Below are 25,715 nucleotides of genomic sequence, written 5' to 3'. Positions count from 1 at the left end.
ATGCATAGCATTCTGCATTTGCTCTTTTTCTAATCCCTGTCCTATGATATATGTGGAACACCTCTGCCTGAGAAGTGATGCAGCCTGGATCTTGTCAGTATTTTTCTACCTCTATCACTGTTTTATAGGTCATGATTTTTATAGCCTATTTATTATATTTCCTTTCAGCCATCGTTGCTCTTTGGTTTTCCTGTAAAGAAAAATTATTCTGTTTTCTTTCATTTTTTTGCATATTTATTTATTTATTTATTTATTTAGATTTATATCCGTTCTCCCAGTAGCTCAGAACAGTCTACAAGTAAACATACACAGTAGAAGTAATTAGACAAATAAGATGTACAATAGGTTTAGATGCTTGGACATACAAGATTGTGCAGTATTTATCAGAGTACAAACAATTTTTCAGAGTACAGACAATTTATCAGAGTACAGACTAAGAGAGGACTATACTGAAATTTAGGGAGAAGTTAAATAGGGGAGAGAAGAGAGAGGTGGGGTTTAAGGGGGGGTATAGACTGAGGGAGATCTTTAGTTGAAGAGGAGGGTCTTTACCATTTTACGGAATGTCAATAAAGAGTTCTGTTGCCTGAGTTGGGGGGGGGAGTTTATTCCAGAGATGTGGGATGAAGTGGCTGTAGGATCGTTTGCAGGCAGTTTCTGAGAGGAGGGACCTTCCAGGGGGAATGCATAGGCGTATTTCCGATTTTGAGCGGAGGGTGCGAGTGGGGGTGTAGATGGGAAGCTTGGATTTTATGTAGGAGGGGGTGGTGGCATAAACTCTCTTGTGGGCTACTGCTAGGGCCTTGAAAGCACAGCGCTGGCTAATTGGGAGCCAGTGTTCAGCGCGGAGTGCTGGGGAGACGGGATCATGGTAGTTGAGGTTGTGTAGGAGGCGGATAGCTGCATTTTGGACACGTTGGAGGTGTTTGAGATTATTTTTGGTTAGTCCATTAAATAGGGAGTTACAGTAATCCATTCTGGAGAGGACATATGCGTAGAGGAGTTGGGCGAGGTCAGGTGTGGAGATGTAGGGTTTGATCCTTTTCAGTTGGCGGAGGTAGTAGAAGGAGGTGGAGATTACTTGGGATATGTGGGCAGATAGGGATAGGTGTCCATCTAAGGTTACTCCTAGGCTGCGTACCTGATCTGTTGCCATTAGTAGAGCGGAGTCCCATGCTAGGGTAGGACGTGTGAATTTGGTGCTTTTTTTCCTGATCCATAAGAGTTCTGTTTTAGAGGCGTTTAGTTGAAGTTTGTTGTTTGACATCCAAGTTTTCATATCAGAGAAGCAATGTTGGAGGTTAGTAATTTGGGACGATCGGTTCTCGCCTAGTGGGAGGAGCAGCTGGATGTCATCTGCATAAGAGTGGATTTTAATGCTATATTTCTGCGCTATATCAATGACAGGCCTGATGTAGAGGTTGAATAGGAGGGGGGATAGAAGGGCGCCTTGAGGAACACCATATTTGATAGGCTTGGGGCGAGATTTGTGTGTTCCTAGTAGGACAGTCTGGGTCCTTTGATGGAGGAAGGAGGTGATCCATTGGAGGGCTGTGTCCTTGATTCTGAGGTCATAGAGTCTGGATGTGAGGAGGTGGTGGTCGACTGTGTCAAAGGCAGCGCTGAGGTCAAGTAGGACTAGTAGGGCATCACTGCCTTTGTCGAGTATTGCCCAGCTGTCATCAATGATATCAAGGAGTACTGACTCTGTGCTGTGGCCTTTTCGGAAGCCGGACTGGACAGGGGATAGAGCAGCTTGTTCTTCAATGAAAGGGTGAAGTCGGTGGAGCACATAGTGGATATAAATGTGCTAAATATACCACATTGAGCAATCAAGCATCTCTTTCCATTCTATTGCACCAAATAGATTTTTCAAAACACTCCATTACTCCATCTCTGGATGATAATGATTTTAGGTTTTCCAGTTTATTACATAAATATTTGTACTAAATAAATCTTAGTGGTTACATATTCTCTGTTCATTTCTCCTACCTACTACAGTATTACAGAAAAGATTATTCTTATGATTGTGTTTAGTCAGGAAACTCTTCTTTATTCTGTGGTGTGTCTGAACATTTAATAACCTAAAATGAATAGGGCTGATGGACTTTTCACAATTAAGAACAAATGAATAGCTTACTGGGTCAGAGCAGTGGTCCATCTATCCCTGTATTGTGTCTTCTTGGTGGCTAATACAGGCCACAAGTACCTGGCAAAAACCCAAATAGTAGCAACATTCCATGCTACCGATCCAGGGCAAGTCAAAAAAGATATACAGGGGTAACTCTTTCAAATCAAGGTTACTGTTGAGTGACTAAAAAGATTAATAGAACAAAATAAAGTCACCGCACTCATCAATACACTCAGTAAACTTATTTTTTGTTTAGAACTCTGCTCAGAGACATGAAGGCTGATTACTCGGCCTCACCTACCAATCATTGCAGTGTTCAGAAAAATTTTTAATTTGAAGGCTTTCTGGCTAGCGCATTATTAATAGGAACCAGTGGCGTACCTAGGGTATGTGGCACCCGGGGCCCATCATTTTTTGACACCCCCCACTATGTAAAAAAATATTTTTTGTAATGACCATGAAACAGAATAAATGGTCAGAATAAAAACAGGCAGTGAAAATTTTCTTATATTCCAAACATAACATAACATAAATTATGTCTGAATTGTCATGACATCAGAAGTACATATGGAGTAGTTGCAGGTGATGCTTGGGACAGTTCTGATTGTGTTAGTTCGGTTTTATGTGTTTTTTGAATAGAAGGGTTTTTATTTATTTTTGAAGGTTTTGCAGTATGTGGTCGATGTCAATTGGTTGTAGGGTTGGGGGTCGAGTGTTGCAGCTCGAATGGCTAGGAGGTTGTCGAACAGTTTTTTTCTTTTGACGTTTTTGGTTGGAGGGTGTGTGAATGGTGCGTGAGTTCTCCTATGTCTGTTTGAAGTGGATTGAATTATTTAGCTGAAGAAATTAGTTACCCTCTCATCCCACACACATTAATTCTCTTCCATTTTTGTTTCCATTATAAAAAACACTGATAAGTTCCCAGAAAAAAAATGCATTAAAATAAGAAGTGAAAACAAAGGCCCCAACAGATGAGAACATAACATAAGAATAGCCTAACTGGGTCAGACCAATGGTCCATCATGCCCAGTAGCCCATTCTCATGGTAGCAATCCAGGACACTAATACCTGGTCAAAACCCAAAGAGTAGCAACATTCCATGCTACCGATCCAGGGCAAGCAGACACTTCCCCCATGTCTTAATAACAGATTATGGACTTTTCCTCCAGGAATTTGTCCAAATCTTTCTTAAAACCAGCTACACTATCTGCTTTTACCATAACTTCTGGCCACTTCATTTTTAAGTTTAGATCTTTCCTTTCAAACAGAGACCTTGCTAGATGTCAAATACAGCACAAGGTAACTTCACATGGACTTAGCTGTGCAGGAAATGTGAATCTCCTCATACACCCACCATATAGTGCAAAAATGTGCAAAGGTCTGTTTTTTTCTTTCGATCACTACATAGCCTAATGCCACACAAGCAGCGCTGTTACAAACATATTCTGTAGGTCAATGCTAAGGATAACAAAGTTTCCTTCCTTGGACCAGAAGGAGATAAACCACTGGAAGAGATCCCAAAACAACACCCAAAGACCCACTCAGTGTGTGAACCAGTTGAGTGGAGTGGATTAACTGGGGGGTGGAAATGGGCCCGGAGTTTGCTCAGCAGAATTTCCCAGACCACCTCTTCCTCTCAACACATTGACACGCTGCCACCATCACCACTAGGAACACCTCACTGGGTAGGCCAGCTATGCTATAAACTTTATAAAACACATTATTATATTTTCTTATAAAGCACATATTTTAACTGAACTCTCTGACATCCTCAGCCTTTCCATTCACAAAAATAGAAGGAAGAAAAGTTCCCATTTCCTGCTGTCTCATGTCCCCGGCCTATACAATATTTTTTTTCTGCAGACCCTTCAAAAGTCTGACCAAATCCTCGTTTCACTTGCATTATAAAGTACTGAGGATGCCATCTCTCCCCAATCCCAGGTCCTAAAGTCTAAGACAGTAGCGCAAACTAATGCTGCCAGATACAGGAAAAAAAATTTTGATTCGATTCAGCCCTATTGAATTGGTTTTTCAATTCGATTTTCCTGCCCAGTTGGGTGATTTTTTTCAAAACTCCTGGTGGGTTTTATAGCTTTTTCACCCCCTTTGGCTTCTCCTAACCACACTGGCGCTGTGGTGTAAATAAAATAAAGAAACAAAAAGGACTTTTCCTCTCTCTGTTAAATCCTAGCTCACGTTTGCAGTACAACACCAGCTCTGTCAGGATACACATTTCAAATCTGACATATTATAATCACAAAACAGAAAATAAAATTAATTTTTCTACCTTTTGTTGTCTGGTTATATTTCAAATCTTGTTGGTCCAAGGCTCTGGTTTTCTTCTGATAACTTGCTTGCCAGGGTCTCCTTCTTTCTGCATGCTAACCATCCATCTGCCAACTCTGTCCTCCCTTTCCATTTCCCTTCCCTTCCCAGGAAGTCTGGTATCTTTCCTTTTTTTCATCTCCCTCCACAGATCCACCTTTTCTTAAATACCCTTTCATCCGGCATCTCTCCCTCCTTCCCCACCATCCCAGAGTCCACCATCTCTCCTTTTCTTTTCCTAATTACCCTCCTATCCAGTATCTCTATCCCTCCTCCACACAATCCCTTGTGTCCAATTTCTCTCCCTTTCTGTTCCTTCCCTCCCTAAATCCCATGGTCCATCATCTCTCTCCCTCTCCTCTATTTTCAGACCCATTATTTCTTCCCCCCACCAAAGTTTGGCATATGCACGTCTCTTTGAACACCCCCTTCCCTCCGTGTACTTCTAAATCATGGTCCCCCCCAAAGGCCTGTCCCCCCTTAAAGGTCTGCCTGTCCCCCCTTGAAGGCCTGCACCCCCCTTGAAGGCCTGTCCCCCCCTTGAAGGCCTGCCTGCCTGTCCCCCCCTTGAAGGTCTGCACCCCCCGAAGGCCTGCACCCCCCCGAAGGCCTGTCCCCCACTTGAAGGCCTGTCCCACCCCCTTGTAGCTTCTCCGCCCCCTTGTAGGCCTGTCCCCCCTTGAAGGCCTGCCTGCCTTTCCCCCCCTTGAAGGCCTGTCCCCCCTTGAAGGCCTGCACCCCCTTGAAGGCCTGCACCCCCCTCAAAGGCCTGCACTCCCTTGAAGGTCTGCACCCCCCCCCCCGAAGGCCTGTCCCCCCCTTGAAGGCCTGCCTGCCTGCCTTTCCCCCCCTTGAAGGCCTGCACCCCCTTGAAGGCCTGCACCCCCTTGAAGGCCTGCACCCCCCAAAGGCCTGCACTCCCTTGAAGGTCTGCACCCCCCCCGAAGGCCTGTCCCCCCCCCTTGTAGGCCTGTCCCCCCTTTAAGGCCTGCCTGCCTGCCTTCCCCCCCCTTGAAGGCCTGTCTCCCCCTTGAAGGCCTGCACCCCCCCTTGAAGGCCTGCCCCACCCCCTTGTAGGCTTGTCCCCCCCTTGTAGGACTGCCTGCCTTTCCCCCCTTGAAGGCCTGTTCCCCTCCTTGAAGGCCTGCACCCCCCCCAAAGGCCTACACCCCCCCCCGAAGGCCTGCACCCCCCCTGAAGGCCTGCCTGCCCCCCTTGAAGGCCTGCACCCCTTGAAGGTCTGCACCCCCCCCGAAGGCCTGTCCCCCCTTGAAGGCCTGCCTGCCTGCCTGCCTATCACCCCCTCCCCCTTGAAAGCCTGCTTGCCTGTCCGCCCGCCCCACCCTGAAGGCCTGATGCCCCGACCCACCCCGAAGGACCGCTCGCCCCCCTGGCCTCCCCGCACCACCTATGAAGCAGCCGCAGCAGGATCGCGAAGTCAGCGTCAGCGATCCCTGCGCTGCTTCTTGCGCCACGGTCCCGCCCCTCCTCTGACGTCAGAGGAGGGGCGGGATCGCGGCGCAGGAAGCAGCGCAGGGATCGCTGACGCTGATTTCGCGATCCTGCTGCGGGCTGCTTCACAGGTGGTGCAGGAAGGTCAGTGGGGCGAGCGTTCCTTCGGGGGTGGCGGGGGACTGAACGGCAAGGCCGGGAACACCCCCTTAGGGCTGGCACCCGGGTCGCACCGCCCCCCCCCCGCCCCCCTCTTGGTACGCCACTGATAGGAACTTCAAATTAAAAATTTTTCTGAAAACTGCAATGATTGGTAGGTGAGGCCGAGTAATCAGCCTTCATGTCTCTGAGCAGAGTTCTAAACAAAAAATAAGTTTACTGAGTGTATTGATGAGTGCGGTGACTTTATTTTGTTCTACCAATCCAGGGCAAGCAGTGGCTTCCCCCAAGTCTGTCTCGGTAGCAGATTATGGACTTTTCCTCCAAACCTTTTTTTTAAACCAGCTATGTTAACCACTCTTACCACAGTGAATTGTTTGCAAGAGACTTTATGCTGTCAGTTCTTCATTATTTGGATTTGGTTCACAGTTTTTCATTGGTAGGTCAGAACATAACATACGAGGGCTGTTCAAAAAGTATCAGACCTTAATTTTTCTTGCGTAAACAAATAAAGCTAGGGAAGTATGGTTTGGTGCATGTATGTAGGCGACCCGAATGCACATGTTTGAATTTTTTCCCACCTACAGAAGCTGTCAGTCGCCGGCAGATCACCAATGAGCGAGGAAGTGTAAGTGAGCGCCGTCAGATTTTTGTTTTTTGACAAAATGACAGAAAAAGTTGAGCAACACTGCTGCATTAAATTTTGTGTAAAGCTTGGTGATTTCCCAAGTGGAAATGATCCGCAAGATTCAACAGGCCTTCGGGGATGAAGCAATGGGAACCACACAGATAAAGGAGTGGTACCAACCACTTCAGAGATGGCCGCACATCAGTGGAGAGTGAAGCATGTTCTGGTAGGCCCTCAACATCCAGAAATGAGATTGTCATTGACCAAGTGAGGACCCTGATGATGCAGGATCATCAAATCACAATCAGAGAACTTGCAGACGAGGCGAGTATCAGCATTGGATCCGTTCCATTTTGACTGAGGATTTGGGCTTCAGGAGAATTTCAGCAAAGTTCATGCCAAAGCTGCTAACAATTGAGCAGAAGCAACTCCGTTTAGAGATCGCACAGGGCATGCTGGAGACTGTGAACAGTGATCCCAACTTCCTCAGCATAGTGATCACTGAGATGTCCTGGGTTTATGGGTACGACCCAGAAACCAAGTTGATGTCATCACAATGAAAGCATTCAACATCCCCGAGGCCAAAAAAAGCAAGGCAGGTCCACAGCAATGTCAAAGTCATGCTGACCGTCTTCTTTGATTCCAGTGGCATAGTTCATCACGAGTACACACCACACGGCACAACCATCACCAAGGGGTACGACCAAGAGGATCTGTGTTGCCTTCGTAATGCTGTGAGACGCAAATAGCCGGACCTGTGAATAGCGAGAAATTGGCAGCTCCATCACAATAATGCACCTGCCCATTCTTCACATTTGATATGGGTTTCCTGGCCAAACACAGCACACCTGTGATTCTCCCAACGTGGCTCCGTGTGACTTCTGACTTTTTCCCATGCTGAAAATGCCCCTGAAAAGGACCAGATTTCAGTCAAGAGAAGACATCATGCAAAATGCGATGGACCTGTTGCGAGCAGTCTCAAAAGAGGCATTCCAGCGCTGCTTCCGACAGTGGCAGAACCGTTGGAGGAAGTGTGTGGCAGCCCAAGAGGACTACTTTGAAGGAGATTAGTATAAGATTGTTGTATCTGAATACAAGTATTTTTTATGAATAAAGGTCTGATACTTTTTGAACGGCCTTCGTATTTAGATACAGTAAGTGTATCCCTATCTCAGAAGATTTAGTCTGTACCTGAATTAAAGGAGCATTACGGTCAAAAAGGAGTGCCAACAAGAATTTGAACCTTACCTTTCCCAGTTCTTAGTGTGATTCTCTAAGCACAGGGTGGCTACTCCCCATTGATCATGGATCTTTTATAACTTGTTGAAGCCCAAAGACAAATTAATTTTCATCTTACTGGATCAGTCCAGACCAGCGGGTTCTTTTCTACCACCAGATGGAAGCAAAGAATGAGACTTTCCAGTGATGACGCAAGCATGAGAAGTGATGCAACCTGGATCTTGTCAGTATTTCTCTACCTCTAGCAGATAGTGTAGGTTGGACTGGTGCAGGTAGATTCTTTAACTTAAGCCTGACTCAGTATATGGCATGTGGCCCAGTGGTAGAGTCCTTTGACCTGGATTGTCTTAAGCTTGTTCTGTAGACCCATGTCATCCATGGAGAAGTTTTTGATCCTTTGTTGCCCTGAGCTTTAGCTTCCAGACCACCCTATGAGCAAAAGCCTATCATAGGTCTTCTGCCAGCAGGGATGTGCATGCCCCTAGTTGGGTCCTTCCTTCCTCCCCCCAAACCTCTTAGCAGAACCTCTGTGCTGTAGCCCCTCGGGCACAGAGTTTATGATCTGCCTCTTTCATCTTCCTGTGGAGGATTTAGACAGGCTCTTACAGATGCTCAAGGTAGATACCTTTGTCACAGCGGTGACCAAGAAGATAATACTCACAGTGAAGGGCAGGTTATTTCTCAAGGACCTCCATGATTAGAAAGTGAAGATGCTTCTCAAGCAGGCATTTGAGGCTTTACCTCTGTGTGAAGGTGAATTTGTGGTAAGATTTGGTCCTGTGCTCAGCAGCTGTTTGTTGACCCAGAGACATCCCATCTGGAATCAAGGGAAGCCTTTTTGGTGAATGTTCTGTATGATCTGATCCTTATTTGTTTATGATTGATAGCCTCAGTAATCATTGCTTGTTAGTGACTTTGCTTCTGGCACTGGACAGTGGGTTCAGCTTTCAAAGCTGACTTAGCCACTGAACAGGTGCTTGCTCACTTGCTGTTTGGCAAGGTTCTGAAGGAAGCCTGGCCCCATTGGCTGCTGGAAGACAAGTTGTGGAGTTCCTCTAAAGCTTCAGGGAGCATAATCACAAAATTGTATTTATATACCACTATACACCTGGTAGTTTGATGTGGTTGACAGTTATCTAAAGGCTGAACTTAACCAGCACCTACTACAAGTACTGTGATCTAAAGGCTGAGTAGAGTAGGCGAAATATACGGGTACATAGGTCAATGTTGTATCAAAACTTGTACAAATGGGTTTTCAAGTTATGTCTGAAGTGCATGTACAAAGAGGAGGCCAGTATAATGTGAAGCATCTCCCAGCTTAAATAGGTTGCCTGAAAGGATAACAGGTTTATCACATATGATTTTCACAATTTTCCTTGTAGGGAGGGAAAGGAAAAGATAAAAGTTGTTGTGCAAAGAGTGGGTGGGAGTAGCAAGTCCAAACACTTTCATCATATAGTTTGGCAGAAGGCCGTGGAGGGCCTTGTACATGAAGCAGCTGAATTTGAACTGCAGGTAGGCCTCGATGGGGAGCCAATAAAGCTGTTTATAATAGGGTGTAAGGTGTTTGGATTTCTTCAGTTCAAAGAGCAGGAGCTGTCCCAAAGACTGGGGCCACTAGGAAGCCTTCAGGTGGTGTCTTGGTACCATGTATGGTCAGAGAAGACAACCTTTTGAGCGGTAAAGTGGACTAGAGATGGTGGATTGTCTTCTGCTGGTGTCAAGGGATCTCAATGAGGATCAGCAGCTTCTCTCAGCCATGTGCAGGTGGAAGAGAAACTCAAGATTCAGTCTCTTCACCCAGAAGTAGGCACCGATTACTTTGATTAGTGGGCCTTAAAGATCAACCAGTGAGGCTATGTGGTATAATTTGTGGAACAGATTTCCAATGTCTTTAAAGTTTTTCCCCTACACCTCCCTCTCGAGTGTTTGGGCAGTCAAAGAGATAGTTTTGTTTTTTGCAGTTAGGTAGAGGGGTGGGCATGGAGCCTCTTCCAGCTTGGGAGCAGAACCAGAATGTTATTCCATTTACTTTGTGGTCCCAAAGAAATGAGGTGCCATCAAGCCCATTTTAGATCTGAAGAGTTGATGCCTCTCTCAGTATCCCACTTTTGCAAGAAGACACTGTGATCTCACTGCACAACAAAGTTTTTGCTTCCTGAACACTGCTGGGTGTTTCTTATAGAATTTTGGGTGCTGATCATGAATATTACATCAAAAATTACCCATCACGTACCATTTCAGAGAAATCTTCAATTTTGTCGTGATTTTTTCTTATATTTGGATGCAAACAATTTTTTCTCCCATAAGTGTCTTATCAACAACGGTTTGTGCCGCCTGGGTATGTCCATGCATAAAATCTAGCCAGGTTGGAAGCTGTTTTATGGAAGATGACATCCTGGGCATGTCTGGGCAGGTCTGAACGAGCTTGCGCTGTCTCACCATGCTATAATGGTGGCTTCCATACACCGATCCTGCTCATTTGGTTAATATAGATAGTCCGTGTGTGTATATAGTATCAGTATAGTAAAGTATAGTAGTATAGTAGCTGTAGCAATATAACAGTAAGTAAGCTTGATGCTATAGACGTTTTGGTGTCGGGCAATATGTCTCGTCGGTGTCGTAACAGCCGCGACACATTCTGCTATATCTGTGGGGAATATACACTTACGCCTCAGAGACGTTCGATGACTGCCCTTGTAAAGAAAGCCTATCATCTGTATTTTGGCTGCAAAATAGGTGATCAAGACAAGCAATGGGCGCCTCACATTTGCTGTGCGACATGTGCTGTTAGTCTGAGAGCCTGGCTCAGAGGTACTCGAAAGACGATGCCATTTGCTGTTCCGATGATATGGCGAGAACAGAAAGACCATGTGACGGACTGTTATTTCTGTTTGACTAATGTGTCTGGTTTCTCTGCCAAAAACAAGAAGTCAATTGAATATCCTAATCTGCCTTCAGCAATGAGACCCATGCCACATGATGACAGTCTTCCAGTTCCGAAACCACCAGAGGATTGGACCTTAGACGAACCAGATGAAGAAACTGCAGTGCAGGGTTCTAACAGTGACATTGACCCGGATTTTGAACCATCCTCATCAGGCGATCCACATCTGATAACACAGTCCGAATTGAACGATTTGGTCAGAGATTTGGGTCTGTCAAAAGCAAAAGCTGAGCTGCTAGGTTCGAGACTGCAGGAATGGTGTTTGCTATCACCAGGTACGAAAATTTCTGTGTTTCGAGACCGGCATCATGATATAACCAAATTTTTTGCACAAGTCGACACTCTCTGTTTCTGTTGTGACATTGAAGGATTGTTCTCGGTCTTTGGTTGTGATCACAACCCGGAAGAGTGGCGTCTTTTCATTGATTCGTCAATGTTAAGCCTGAAAGCTGTTCTGTTGCACAATGGCAACGTTTATCCTTCAGTACCTGTTGGCTATGCAGCACATATGAAAGAAACATATGAGAATATGGAAATGTTACTAAAGTATGTCCAGTATACCAGGTATAACTGGAATATCTGTGGAGACCTCAAAGTCGTTGCTCTGTTACTAGGACTGCAGCTTGGCTATACAAAGTACTGCTGTTTCATCTGCGAATGGGACAGCCGAGACAGAGAGTCGCACTATTCTAGAAAGAACTGGCCACTCCGTAAAAAGTTAGTTCCAGGACAGAAAAATGTAGCACATGAATCGCTTGTTGACCCGACAAAGATATTTTTGCCTCCTCTTCACATTAAACTGGGACTCATGAAGAATTTTGTGAAAGCAATGAACAAGGAAGGGGAAGGTTTTCGTTATTTAAGACAGATGTTCCCAAGAATAACTGATGCCAAGATCAAAGAGGGTATTTTTGTTGGCCCCCAGATCAGACATGTTATGAGTGACAAGCGATTTGAAGATCTGTTAGTTGGGCCGGAAAAAATTGGCTGGAAAGCCTTGAAAGACGTTGTTGACAATTTTCTGGGCAATTACAGAGCCCCAAACTACATTCAGCTGGTAGACAAACTTCTCAAAGCATACAAGAGAATGAAGTGCAATATGTCACTCAAGATTCATTTCCTCCATTCACACTTGGACTTCTTCCCCGCAAATCTCGGTGCTGTGAGTGACGAGCACGGTGAAAGGTTTCATCAAGACATAGCTACGATGGAGAAACGATACCAGGGCAATTGGAATCCGTCAATGCTTGCCGACTATTGTTGGATGCTACAACGTGATGCACCAGACACTGAATATAAAAGAAACTCGGGAGCAAAACACTTTTAATTCTGTTTCATTTAGTCGCTTGTGCGAAACGTAAACTTGACTATATATTTTATTGTCAGTAAACATAAAAATGTCTATTTCTCATAGTTCTTACGTGATGCAGTAAAACCAAAACCATATTTGAGCATACCAAGTTGGTACCTGTCATAATCACCAAAAACTTTTCAGGAATCAAGACTTAACCAAAAAATTGTTGTGCAGTGGATCTTCAGTACTTCTGTTAATTCCAGAGAGTTTGTTTGTTTATTGCTATCTTCTATACCGCTACTAATGACTGGGATGTCAGTTCAGAGCAGTTTGCATGAGCTTTTGTAAAATGTGTTACAATACTTGAGCTTCTGTGGAGGTGTTATAATGCAGAGAGTTCCTGACCTCTAGATCTTGTGGAGGCATGCTTTTTTATTCTAGTCAGGGGCACTCTTTGTTTTTGTATTGGGCAAGCATTTCTATTTAGGGCTTCCCATTCTGGTTGGCCATTGCACCATGCATAAGAAAACGACAGAAAGGACCCCCCTTGGTAGTGACATGTAATCCAGAATTGGAAAAACTAAGACAAATTATAAGACATCTACAACCACTACTCCAGGAAGAAGAAATACTAAAAAAAATATTTCCAGCTGACCTTCCATCAGCCACCTAATCTAAAACAGAAACTGGTGAGAAGAAAACTCCCTACATAAACAAAGAGAATGGCACACATCCTTGCTGTATGGTAAGATGCAAACTGTGTGAGCACAATCTCAAGGATCCCATGGTCACTCATATGGGAAAAATATTCAATATAAGGGGATCTTTCACATGCTCATTTTTCAATATGGAATATATCATTCAATACAAAAAGAACAAAGAAGGGTTCTACATTGGTCAGATGCTAAAGACTAGGGTTAGCTTACACAGATATCATATTAAAAATTACAGTGTGAACCAGAAGGTCACCTCTGTGAACAGCACTTTGGAAAAACTGACCATTGCCCCAGTGATTTTATGGTGAGAATACTAAAAAGAAATTTTAAGACAATCCAAGAACTTAAGACTTTTGAAATCAAAATGATAAAATATTTTGATAACCCCCAGACAGGATTCAACACAATTTCCTACTACAAAGAAATTCAAACAGCTTTGTCAACTCTTTGTCTGTAACTACCACTGAAATGCTTTCATGTTTTCCTTATATATACTGATTTTGCCAACATTTGCTTATTTCTGATCTGAGGAAGAAGGGGTTACCTTCAAAAGCTAATCAAAAACTACATTAAGTTAGTCCAATAAAAAAGGTATTATTTTTCCTTTGTCTTTGTTTTATTTCCACATATTATTTGAGGTTTAGAATCCAAATCTAACTCCTTTTTATTTAATTCATCAAGGTCTTTTATTAAATAGAAGCAGAGCAATACAAAGAATAAACAAAATACAGTGGAACCTTGGTTTATGAGCATAATTCGTTCCAGAAGCATGCTCGTAAACCAAAATACTCGGATATCAAAGCAAGTTTCCCCATGGAAACTCACTTTGATACGTTCCCCCCCCCCCCCCCCCGAGGCCAGAGGCACTGCTCCCCCCCCCCCCCCCACGCGAACCGGCACCCCCCTCCCGAACAACTTGAACTTACCAGCACGCAGCCCACAGGACGTGCCGGTGCCGCTTGAAGATCTTCCAGCTTCTGCCAGGCCTTGAGCATGCATCTGCACATGCTCAAGGCCTTCTAATTCTCCCTCTCGCCTTTAGCTATGGAGACCCATACGTGAGGATTCAGCTATCCTGCATGTCTTTAGAGAAAAGTTATCTATAGCAGGTATTCTTCAAACACCACAGGATAGGAATCCTCACAAACCAGCCTAAGGAGTTATAGTTATATTCTAATAGCTTGCAATGAACTGAGGAGTTGGGTGGTAACAGACATATATGCATAATGAGGCACTCTTGAAAAAGTGCTGGATAAAACTTCCTTCAAGGGCTTAATCAGATAATCATTCATATATGAGAATTTGAATTCTGTTGTCCTTGGAGAACACCTCTACAGATAAATAACTGTTTTGCTCCCCTCGCCCTCATCCCTCATCCTATTTTCCAGATTAGTCACTGAGTTGCCCTTTTTTTCCAGTGCCACCTCATACTAATTCAGAGAAAATCTAATTCTTTTCCTCCAAGTAGTGTCAGCTGTATGCTGCCTTTTACTTTGATACACTCACTGTTTTATGATATATTTGCAACACATTTACATTTTTGCCTGGAGGTAAAAAGACTTTGCTTCCATAGTAAATTCCCATTTAATTTCTGTTATAGGTTCAGATTCTTCAAAAATCCTTACTAAAACAGCAAGAAGAGCAAAAAAAGATTTCTGTGCTGGAGAAGCAGGTACTTTTTAAAGGAAATTTATTTTTATCATGCTTATTTTAAGCATGATAATTTTCTTGAAATGCCTACTTTGTCAATTTAGAATGTAGGGTATTGATCAGATTTTTAGATGACTGGCTTCCTTTCTAGTATCTGGATATGGTGCTGCAAACGAGAATGATCCTGTTGCCGGATGGTGAGGTGTACCTATACAGTCTGGCACAAACATTGTTCCCTTCACGGTATTTTCACTGTAAATGGATGCAGTAGGGAAATTCTTTCCTTGCAGCAAGTGGGCTTTAAGGAGAAACACACCTGATTGAAGAGGAAAAAGTGAATACTGGTCACGGATAGCAAATTTGACAAAATAAGGTGGCACATTAAAGACTAACCAATTTAATGAGGCCTGAGCTATAAAGGACCAGAATCCCTTTCATCAGATTCATGAAATGAAGTACCCATGTTCTGAACGTCACCTCATAAATCTGTCAAATGAACTTTGGTCCTCAGAAACTCAGGCCTCAATAAATTGCTTAGCCTACAATGGAAGGGCAACCTTTATACACAGAGGGCCACATGAATGTCCATACTACCCATAGTGGGCTGCAAAGGTACATAATGTTGGAACCGGAAATGCATAAAGCTCAATAGACCACCTGTAATGAGTAAAAATTTAACTAAAAGCGATAGACACAAACTGATGGTGAATTTTCTGAAATATATGCAAAATATAGTATTTAAAATTTCCAAAACTCTCATTAATGGTGCTTTCTGTGTATATTTACTGTGGCCTGAGAGGACCACACAAAATTCAGTGGCAGGTTGCAGAAATGCCAGGTTATCCCGTTCAAGGCTGGAGACTCTGTCCGGTCCTGATTTGGATCTTAAATTCCAAAGCAGTGTAGGATTTGTATTCCTTAATCCTGTCCCATGACATTGGTGCTGCAAAACCCATATGCAGCTGGATGGGGTTGTCAGAAATCCAGTAGTGTCCCACAGTCTCCAATCTGGAACTGGATAACTTGGCATCTCTGAAGTTACCAACTCCTTGTATATAAGGTACCACCTACCTCTGCCAATCTGGTCAAAGGGTAGATGAGGAATAAGAGTGCATAGTATTACAAGGAGCAGAAGGATTGACCGTAATCAAGGAACATTTCACAGGGCTTCTGTATTTGTAGTATGACTTTATTTCAATAATTTAAAAAAAAAAATCTGGTCTACATTTCAGGCTTCTGTCACAGCCCTATAGGGGCCACTTAAGCTCACCCAAGGCCACTTCCGAGCAAAACCACTCCCGGCCTTGGGCGAGCTTAAGTGTCCCGATGCATCTCCTTGCACCCGTGACAGAAGCATACAGTATAGGCAATCTGCCTCTTTTTTTTTTTTTTAAAACGTGTGTCCTTATTGGCTGGTTAGACAGCAGTAGGATACCTACCACTGCCTACAATTGGGATGCTGTTTATAGAATTTTCCCCAAAGTGTTTAATAAGGAACTTTATGAAACAGGTCCTTAACCATTTTGTACTCGGTCCTAATTTTAGACAATGAATCTCTGCCTTGTAATCATCTCCTAAGGCAAGAATTCTAGTAAATGGGGGCTACTCTAATACATTTAGCCTCTACAGAGTAGTGGTCTGCTTTTTTTACTTTTACAAATTGGAAACACAAAGATAAGTTGAATAAGTCTTGCACATCAGAACTTGTACAAAGTGTTTCAGCCTTCCACAAACTACAAGGCCTGACAATTAAATTCATGAAAAAATACTACATACCTCATTACTGAATATCACTATGGTCACCTTTCAAGTGTTCCCCTTGGGAAGCTATGCACCGACGTCAGTGCCTATTCTACCCTTCAAAGCCATTTTGGAACTCTTTTTCTGGAATGGCTATCAGAGCTGTCGTCGTATTTTGCTTGATGTCCTGAATGTCATCAAAATGTATTCCTTTCAATATTTCCCTTATCTTCGGGTAAAGAAAAAAGTCATTGGGGCCAGATCAGATGAGTAGTAAAGTAGTTGTTCCAATACAGTTATTTCTTTGCTGGCTAAAAACTCCCTCAGACAGTGCCATGTAAGCTGATGCACTGTCACGATGCAAGAACCTTGAGTTCTTGGCAAGAAGTTCAGGTTGTTTTCTTCTAACTTTTTCATGCAGCCTTTTCAGCACTTCCAAATAGCAAACTTGGTTAACTGTTTGTCCAGTTGGTACAAATTCATAATGAATAATCCCCCTGATGTCAAAAAAGGTTAGCAACATCGTTTTGACTCTTGATTTGGACTGACGGAACTGTTTTGGTCGTGAAGAATTGGCTGACTTCCATTGTGCACTTAGATGCTTTGTTTCAGGGTCGTATTGGCACACCCATGTTTCATCACCAATGATAACGGCCCAAAACATCATCTTGCCTCTCCAAAAAGTCTTGGCAAACTTCATCTCCCCTTTGCTTTTGTTCATTGGTGAACTCCTTCGGGACCATTTTTGTACACACCTTTCTCATGCCAAGATTTTCAGTCTATTGTTTCTCTTTTGATATTTACTTGGTCTGCTATGCTTCCCACAGTCAGCCAATGAATTTTTGCAATGTTTTCGTCAGTTCTGCTCGTTACTGGCCATCCTGACCACTCCATCAGTGACTAATTCTCTCCCCTCAGAAAAACATTTAATCCATTTGTTCACTGCCATTTTCTTCATGGCATTATCCCCATAAACATGGACTAATATGTCCTTGATTTCACTTCCACTCTTGCCAAGTTTAACAAGAAATTTAATGTATGTATATTTGCTCTAATTCAAGCTTTGATGTTCTCGCAACGGCACACAAAAACTTGCAACAACAATGAACGCCACTCAACAAGACACCGCCACATGTCGACACGAGCACAGCTGTGAGACACTGATATACCAAGGTTATGAAACCTTACCAAGTTGTTTGTACAGTGCTGCCAACGTAAGCGCACAGTGGCAAGTTCATGAACTTAATTGTCGGACCTTATATCTATGTGAATTTGAAATGTCATGTTTCTCTTAAATCCCATCCAACTCTACCAGTAGAGCTGATAAAATGCCACAAATTAAATTTTTGTGATAATTTTGCAATAGTGTTGGGTTTCTTTATGCCAGTAATGTGAGTGTTTTTTTGAAGATCTTGAGTTAAATTCTCTCTTTGGAATGATCAGATCAAGATGTGTGCTTCTGATTTTGAGAACGAGAAGCTTGATCGCCAAAATGTACAACATCAGTTATACAAAGTCTTAAAAGAGCTACGTAAAGCAAGGGAACAAATATCACGGCTGGAGTCGATGGTAAGTTCATTGAGATGCTTGGACTTTTTAAGGCTAGATGTAATTATTACCTAGTGAGATATCTGTGAACCTCTAGGTGTAGAGTGTAGCAAAACAAAGCAATATACTATAATTCTACATTTCTCACCAAATGTAAATCAGGATTTTTTTGTTGTCTTATTGTCCCTAGAAATATGGTTGACTGCAGTGTTAATCATATGACCTCACAAACAAGGCCACTTAAGTCATACTTGATTTTTGTTTCAAAAGTTTATTAGAAGATCAGTTTATATCATTCATAAACCTGAGGATATCAGAGTTCCCATACCTTTCTTAAATAATCTGATGATTTGCTCAATATACTAAAAAAAAAAAGACCAAATAATTTGAAAAACCATGATGCTTCCAAGAATACATGGGCTTAAGCTTTGCACTTTTGACTGCCCAATAAAACACATGCATACTAGGATCTCACATATGTATTTCTGACAATGGATGGTGTTTTTTTATACTGCTAGCCTTGGTAATAAACTGAATCTTCCTTAGCATCCAGCTGTTCCATCCTGTACAATTGGGTTGTATCCCTTTCCTACCAGTAGATGGAGGTAGAGAAATTAACTTTTCCTAGTAACATCACCAGTATAAGGTGCTCTGTAGAAAATTCCATGTTTTTTTTTTTACCTCTAGTAGATTTGTGTGGGCTGAAGCCGCAGCACTTGGAAAAGCCTAATGGCCTTGATCTCAGTTCATGGACCAGACCTAGTAGAGCATGGAGCTCAGCTCCACAGGCCCCAGTTGTCATCCACAGAGGCAGTGTGGCATTCATCTCAGTCCCCTCAGGACCCTTGCTGTAGGGAGACTGGAAAATAGTACACCATACTTTTTCTGGTACTTCTGGTGACTTTTGCTTGGCCCCCCAAGTCTGGTATACTGATCTTATTTGGCTCCTGGTAGGGTCTGTTCTTCTTTTCCCAGGGACTGTAGCATGTTCAGATAAAGTCCAGTAGAATTGGAAGTTCTCCGAGGACAGGCTGGACTTAGTTTCTCACATACGGGCAATGTCCCCGATGAAGCACTGATGTGAATGCTACCCAGTGTACTTGTCACTGGGTAGCTTTTAGTAGGCCCACACTGTATATAAGAAAGTGCCTTCCCACCCACTGGAGTTGTGCAGAACAGTGGGACTTTTTTTTTTTCCTCTGCAGAGTGAAGACGTGTCTTCACAGACCAATTATTTCAAAGGTTTGTTCTGATTTTTTTTTTCTTATTTCTGTGCCTTGTAGTTAGCTTGCTGCTTTTCCCTAACCCTTCTGTAGACTTTTCTCAACTTTTGATTTTATTTGTTTTTCCATGGCCCTCGACTGTTTTAGGCTTGGGCGCTCAGCAAGATGCTCTTTCATTTTCAGTATCAAGTGTTTGTTTTTATTTTTCTTCTCTGCACCTATTGAGGGATTTGATTTTGCTGAAGCTAACTACCCCTTAGAAACATGATGGCAGATAAAAGCCAAATGGCCCATCTAGTCTGCCCATCCGCAGTAACCATTATCTCTTTCTCTCTTTGAGAGATCCCACGTGCCTATCTCAGGCCCTCTTGATAGTAATATAGTAACATAACATAGTAGATGATGGCAGATAAAGACCTGTGTGGCTCATTCAGTCTGCCCAACATTAAACCAACAATCCAGTAATTATTCATTTTACTTGCTAAATTCCACTATAAGATGTTTTTCCCCTCTCCCCTGAAATAAGCAAGACCTGTACTCAGACTATATGAATATGATTTAAAAAAAAAAAAAAAATGCTTTCTTGCTCCTGATCCATATTACCGCACATAGTATACAGGCCATAGAAGTCCGCTTAGCTTTGGCCACAGTGCCCCACTGCTGGAGTCATCATCCAAGCTCACTCCAGCCTATCTCGATCTGTCTTGCTACATACCGTAGAAGTCCATCCAGCATCAGCTTCACTACTAGGGGTGCCATTTAAGCACCACTCCTGCTCATCATAATGAAGTCATAGCTCTAGTGCTGTAGAGATTTTTGTGTCGTTACTATCTTCATTTTTTATTCAGGGATCCTATGCGTCTGTCTCATGCATTTTTGATATCCACAACCCCCATGACAAATGTATAAAGTGCCTGGGGAGGGACCAAGGCTCTAACTTGTCCTCTTTGTGCCCAAATGCAGAAGAGTCATTGAAATCCAAAGAGAGGATACGTGAGGAGCTTTTTGCCCTCCATAGGTCAGATTTCTCCATATCAGCATTAAGAGCATTAAGGGCTCTGGAACTGCACTGGACAGTGGTGACGATCCGGTATCAAGCAGATCGCCTTCCTCAATGTCTAGCACTGGTAGAGTGCCTATGGATTGAGTTTACTAGGACCTGGTACCAAGGAAGCACTTGGACTCGGATGCATCCTCTTTACCGAAGGACCCTAATTCACTGAGAGAAGGCAAAGAAACATCGACATTGATCCTTCTCAACATACAGTGCCAGGATCTCTAGGGTATTGGGATTGTCTTGGCCAGAGAAGCATCGGCACCATGAGGATGACTCCACCCCTGTGGTAGGGATGCCAACCTGCCAGTCTTCCCAAGGCCAGGACCTCACTCTCTCTATTTGACACCAACACAGATGTCTTTAATGGTGGTGGCTATACCAGTGCTGTCTGCACCTTTACCTGTTCCAGCCCCTGAAAAACAGATACAGGCCCTGCTCCAGAATTTGTGGCATCTCTTGGGATCTTATGGTGCCGAGGTATTACGGGCACCTGGTCATCTCTGAACGCATTTAAGCCTGTTCTAGGGGCTTATGCTTTGCCTGTCAGGTGGTCATCAACTCTGGTGTCTCGATGGGTATGAAGCTGGTGCTGTCCAATGCAATTACCTCCAGCCCATCAGGAGAGGCTGCACCTCTGTGTCCCCATGTGGGACATGGCCCTGCCAGTAGATAAGGCAGATAAGAACGCAATAGACTCATGATTACTTTGCTGAGTCTGAGTCTGACTCTGTTCCTGGGTTTTTGAGGGGCTTCTTAGAGATGAGGTCCTTGGATCTATCTTCAGAGCCCTCCAGAGATATAAATCACTCTTCAGAGGATCTCTGCTTTGTTAGTTTTCTGTGAGAAGTGGCAGCCACCACCCCATTTAAGTTATTACCAGAGGACAATCCCACAGCTAAGTTGATGGGGCTTCTGGACTAGGGACACTGTGAAGGTTCCTGTTCACAATGTTCTTAAGACCCCTTTCTGTACAGGTCATTTCTAAGAAGGTGTGCCTTGACTTCCCTCTCATAGTGTGTTTCTATTTGGATACATCTCATTCATACAGGATGATGCAACAGGATGCTAAGGAAGCTGAAATGTAGTCATGCCTGTTAATTTTTTCTCTTTAGTCCCACTGCACCATTTTGTGACCCTCCCTTGGAATACTTTGGTTCAAGGAACTTCTTGAGTTCTTTGCTTCTCTCTCGTGGTGGTCTAAAAATACATACAAAAATGTTATTGTTTATGGAGTTTATGGCTGCATGGTTTACGGAGCATGGGTATGGTATTTGAGACCACCTGCTGCATTGGCAGAGGCAATACTGGAGTTTTCCACAGAATGCCAGCCCTTATACTGGTGATATCACTGAGAAAAGTCAGTTTTCTTTACCTCCATCTGCTGGTAGGAAAGGGGATACCACACAATCATTCAGAATGGTGCAGCAGGACTAAAAGAAAGGAAGTTAACAGGTATGACTACATTTTGTCTTAAACCACAGTACTGGAGTCTTCAATATATTCACTCACCTGTTTTGATCCATTGCTTTCTACTTAGTTTATTGATCTGTTTTCATTATTTTTGTTCCAATGCATTCTCTTTTATATTTTCTTTTACCTTTCACAAGGCCATATCTCCAAGCTGACAACCCATCTCTTTGGTCTCTTCTGTTCAGTTCATGCTGTCTCTGTTCTTAACCTAGATAAGCAGTGTGAAGATTGCTGATAAGGATCAGCACAATCTTCCTTTTGCTTATATATATTCATAGAGAGAGACAGAACCTTGTACTGATATCTGTTAAGCAAAGAAACAAAAACCAAAAGGATACTGATGATTTTCTGTGGTTGTCTGAGCTGCCCTAGCATTATGTTTTGCTGATGTTTTAAAACAAACTTTAACTGAACAAGAGATCAGGGCTGAATTTGGGCAACAGCTCATACATAGTATGTGGCTTAAATAGATCATTGCATTTCTGCCAACTTCCTCACAGCCCCAAATATCATGTACTAGATATTTCTACATGACAGTTTAGGTTAAAAGCTGTTATTCACCACATCATTCCCTGATATTTAAAAAATTATTTTATACAATGGTGTGTTCAAGTGTTTTTGTTTATACACTTGGGTATTAAATTAGCCTCCTCATCTATTCCTTTTCTTTCCAAGAATTCACCAAATGCAACAATAGAAACATTTGGATATCTTCTACAAATGACAAGGCAGATTCAGAAAAAGTATTTATTGTACATTTCGCATTAAAATGCTTCTCGTTCTGTAAGTGTGCTCTAGTACCCTTTTTCAATTTGATTGTAAACCATTCTTCAATACCTGTATCAGACAATGCAAGATATGCTGTTTCTTTTTTGCAGAAACATCCCCATTACATAGAACCATCAAAAAAACTTCAGGTTGATCTGGAAGAGAAGTTGACGTTGCATGATCAAGCTTCATCCCCCAAATGCACCAATCTGTTGGATGAGAGCTTCTTGGAGTGTCCCCGCTGCAAAGCACAGTATCGTACAAGCCAGCATAGAGAGTTATTGGCTCACCTTGATTACTGTACAGATTAAAACTTTGTAAAAACAGGGCCGAGTTAGCCAGGATACTCTAGTCTTCAGCTCTGTAGGCTAGTACATTTCCACCAACATACTTTTGACTCAATTCTTAACCTTTTTTTTAATATGTGACATCCATATTGTGCATGTTATAATTCTCATGCAGTTGTGCCATGAATATCACCTAATATTACCCCCTGTAGTTTAAGTATCACTAAAGCACCAACTGTCGCTGAGTTGCTCAAAATATGAAACTGCTTGACATTTGACTCTTGCTTTGTCTTATACTCAAGTTGGTTGGTTGTTGTCCTGATGTATTCTAAATCTTAAACATTTACAATAGTTGGAACTTGAAGCTTTTAAAAAAATATTTCAGTACCTTTCATAGCAACCAAAGCAAGGGTCAAAGGAACTCTTAGCATGGCATTGAAGAAACTGCAGAATTATGTGATGCTGTTGATGTGTCATAAATTAATTTCCAATAGGGTCTGAAAGTTCCATAAATGCTTTTAAAATGCTGCCATTCTCCAAAACCCTGCACTAACCACAGATACTGCTAGCATAGGAAGGTGGCCATCATAACCTTTGCTCAATGAGGCACACCACACAAAGGCACCAGCACTGCAGCCAAGTCAAAAAGTACAACATATGCACTTACATTCCCACACGTTTCTATAGATCTTGCTCTAAGCACAGCACTGGCATGTGTGTGAATGTAAATATACTCGCTCAGATTTTGAATCTGCTTTTGTTTTATTTTTTGAGATATATTTAGAAAGGGAAGCATCGTGAACTGTTCTTTTTAATGAGGAAGTTCCAAGTGCTTTCAAGATAACATTTCTGCATCCTGCTTACTTGAGTTTTGAAGGTGCATCCCTCTAGATTTGGGGCTTGTTTAAGATTTTCAGTTCTCCTGAGTCACACAGCAGTGTTTCTCATTTTCAACATAGCCATACAATGACTATGCAGGAGAGAATTTCCCTGCAAGCCTATTTTGTGCATCTTTGTTTTGGATAGCTTGAAAACTAGCCTACCTAGGAAGTACTCTTGGACAACTTGAGCAGCATTGACAGAGTACATGGAGGAAGGGGGAGAGCAAAAGAGACTAAAGGGACAAAAGCCTCATCACCTGGTACTGCTGTATTTATGTATCGCATACAGTATATCTGGGTGATACCTTTTTAAAGAGTTTTCATAAGTCAGCACAGTGACCTGTCAATCTACTTAGATTCAGAGTGGTGGATGTGGCCGGAGAGGAGATCCTGAAGATTTTGAACATGTTGCTCTTCAAAGTAAAATATCAGATTTTCATAAATATATATATATATTGCTTACAAGTAAATTATAACAAGTCCTCATCACTCTGTGCAATTTTTGGAAGCACCACTGTTATAAATCTAAGTAAATCAAGGGCTTATTTCATAATTCATACATAAACCATACCTGCAGCACAGAAAGATCTCAGGAGAGGCAGCATGTCCTTCAGCCCATATATTGAAGGGAGTGGGAAATAGGTTGTAGGGATCTGACTTGTAGCAGTGTTAAAACTGATTTATTAAGAGAGAACTTCCATTCCTTGTTTATTTCTTTGTTTTTGTTCCTGAAGATATTTGCCCATTTATAATCCCGCACCAACTTAACCGATGAGAGCTCTTCATTGTGAAACTACTGAATTGACCTGTTGCACTATAATTAGGTTATCAGAGATATAAAAGGGAAATTCCTGACTTAGGAGGAGATGAATTTTTAACTTGCCATACTTAATTTATTTGGTCTCACGGAGGTGCCAATATCCGAATGTTTCTGTGATTGTATGTATCTTAAAGTGTGCATTATTGCTGACTGGATCATTTGCAAGAAGCACCTTGATCCATTTTAAACATAGTGAGGGTTTTTTTTTTTTTTAAACACACTCCAGGTTTGTTTGCACTTCTGTGTTCCATAACTTTAGATGGTCTCAGACAGTGACTGGGGCCATCTTACCTTTAGATGTGTGTACAGGGCCTCCCCTTTTAAAATCTAGTTTTATTGATTTTATTATTTTTTTTGTAAACTGAAGAGTTTTTTTTATTTGTATATTGGAAATGTTTTGTTGCTGACTGAAAGTTCTCTGCTTTTGAACAGATGTACAATATTAATAAATTCTTTAAATTATATCTGTGGATTTTATAATTGCAGTAATTTAAGTTTTATAATTCTTGCTCATTCATTTATCTTACTGGTGACTTGCTAATGAAATGTTTCTTTTCCTATGGGCATTTTTAGTAAGAGGCTGCAAAAGCCCAGTGAGAATCCTGCTTCCTCTTGTGACGCTGTTGTCTACAAGCTTGGTGCTGGACGTTTGGGTTGATCTCACAGTTTTAAGTCTGGCAAGAGTTGAAATCACACAACCAACCCAAGCATCTCAAGCTGAACTTTATAGGGCCAGGTAAAAGCTCTTGGAGGGCTGGGTTTTTGGCCCATGGGACTTAGGTTGGACAAGCCTGATCTACATGAAGCAAGGTGCCATGATGCTGATTTTCATCAAAAACCTTTAAGAGGACTGTCCTTAGCTAAAACAAATCCCTGAAGTACAAAACGCTTTAAAAACTGTAATCATCATAAAAATGTTTCTAAAAATGTAATAAAAGGTGACAGAATTGACAAATCTAATGTTCTCTGGCGTATGTTAGGGCAAGGCTGTTTAAATAAACTATAAAGAGTTGAGTGCTATAGGCCTTTTTTTTTATCATGCATTTATCAATTAGAAAGTATATGATGTTCTTTGCTCTTTTCCTTGTGTGTTTCCTCAAAGTGCACCTTGAAGCATACGCCCATGTTCTGTTTCAGTGGGTGCAACTTATAAAACAGTCTGTTTGTCCAGTGGACTGATATTGCCTAAGTCTTAGCAAACAGTAGAAGAATTCTTTGGGCTGCTCAGTCTTTTGTGTTGCTGACAAGTGCGTAAGAATGTATTTACCAGCTTGACTGAATTTCTAAGCCACATAGACCAATTTAGCTAGAGAAAACACCCACCTGTATTTTGTTTCCTTTGGATCTTCACAGAAAAATTATTACGGGTTAGAGAAGTCA

The 25,715-nt window shown here is 42.4% G+C and overlaps 1 protein-coding gene across 3 annotated transcripts in view; it reads left to right on the top strand.

Annotated features, from left to right (window-relative positions):
• Nucleotides 1-24,799, top strand: part of CEP55 (centrosomal protein 55) — an 80,392-nt gene extending 55,593 nt beyond the window's left edge. For 2 of the 3 annotated variants that reach the window (XM_033943866.1, XM_033943865.1), the window contains 3 exons: nucleotides 14,492-14,563; nucleotides 17,725-17,850; nucleotides 22,458-24,799. In XM_033943866.1, the coding sequence (XP_033799757.1) occupies nucleotides 14,492-14,563; nucleotides 17,725-17,850; nucleotides 22,458-22,658 (399 nt within the window). In that variant the 3' untranslated portion in view covers nucleotides 22,659-24,799. Of the gene's footprint in view, nucleotides 1-14,491; nucleotides 14,564-17,724; nucleotides 17,851-22,254; nucleotides 22,363-22,457 lie in introns of all 3 variants that reach the window. The other variant, XM_033943867.1, reaches the window with a different exon arrangement.
• Nucleotides 24,800-25,715: the final 916 nt, after the last annotated feature.

The sequence above is a fragment of the Geotrypetes seraphini genome, chromosome 4, assembly GCF_902459505.1.
Source record: "Geotrypetes seraphini chromosome 4, aGeoSer1.1, whole genome shotgun sequence".
In the NCBI taxonomy this organism is placed as follows: Eukaryota; Metazoa; Chordata; class Amphibia; order Gymnophiona; family Dermophiidae; genus Geotrypetes; species Geotrypetes seraphini.
Note: the sequence above shows the minus strand (reverse complement) of the source record. Positions and strands in the feature narration are given on the sequence as shown.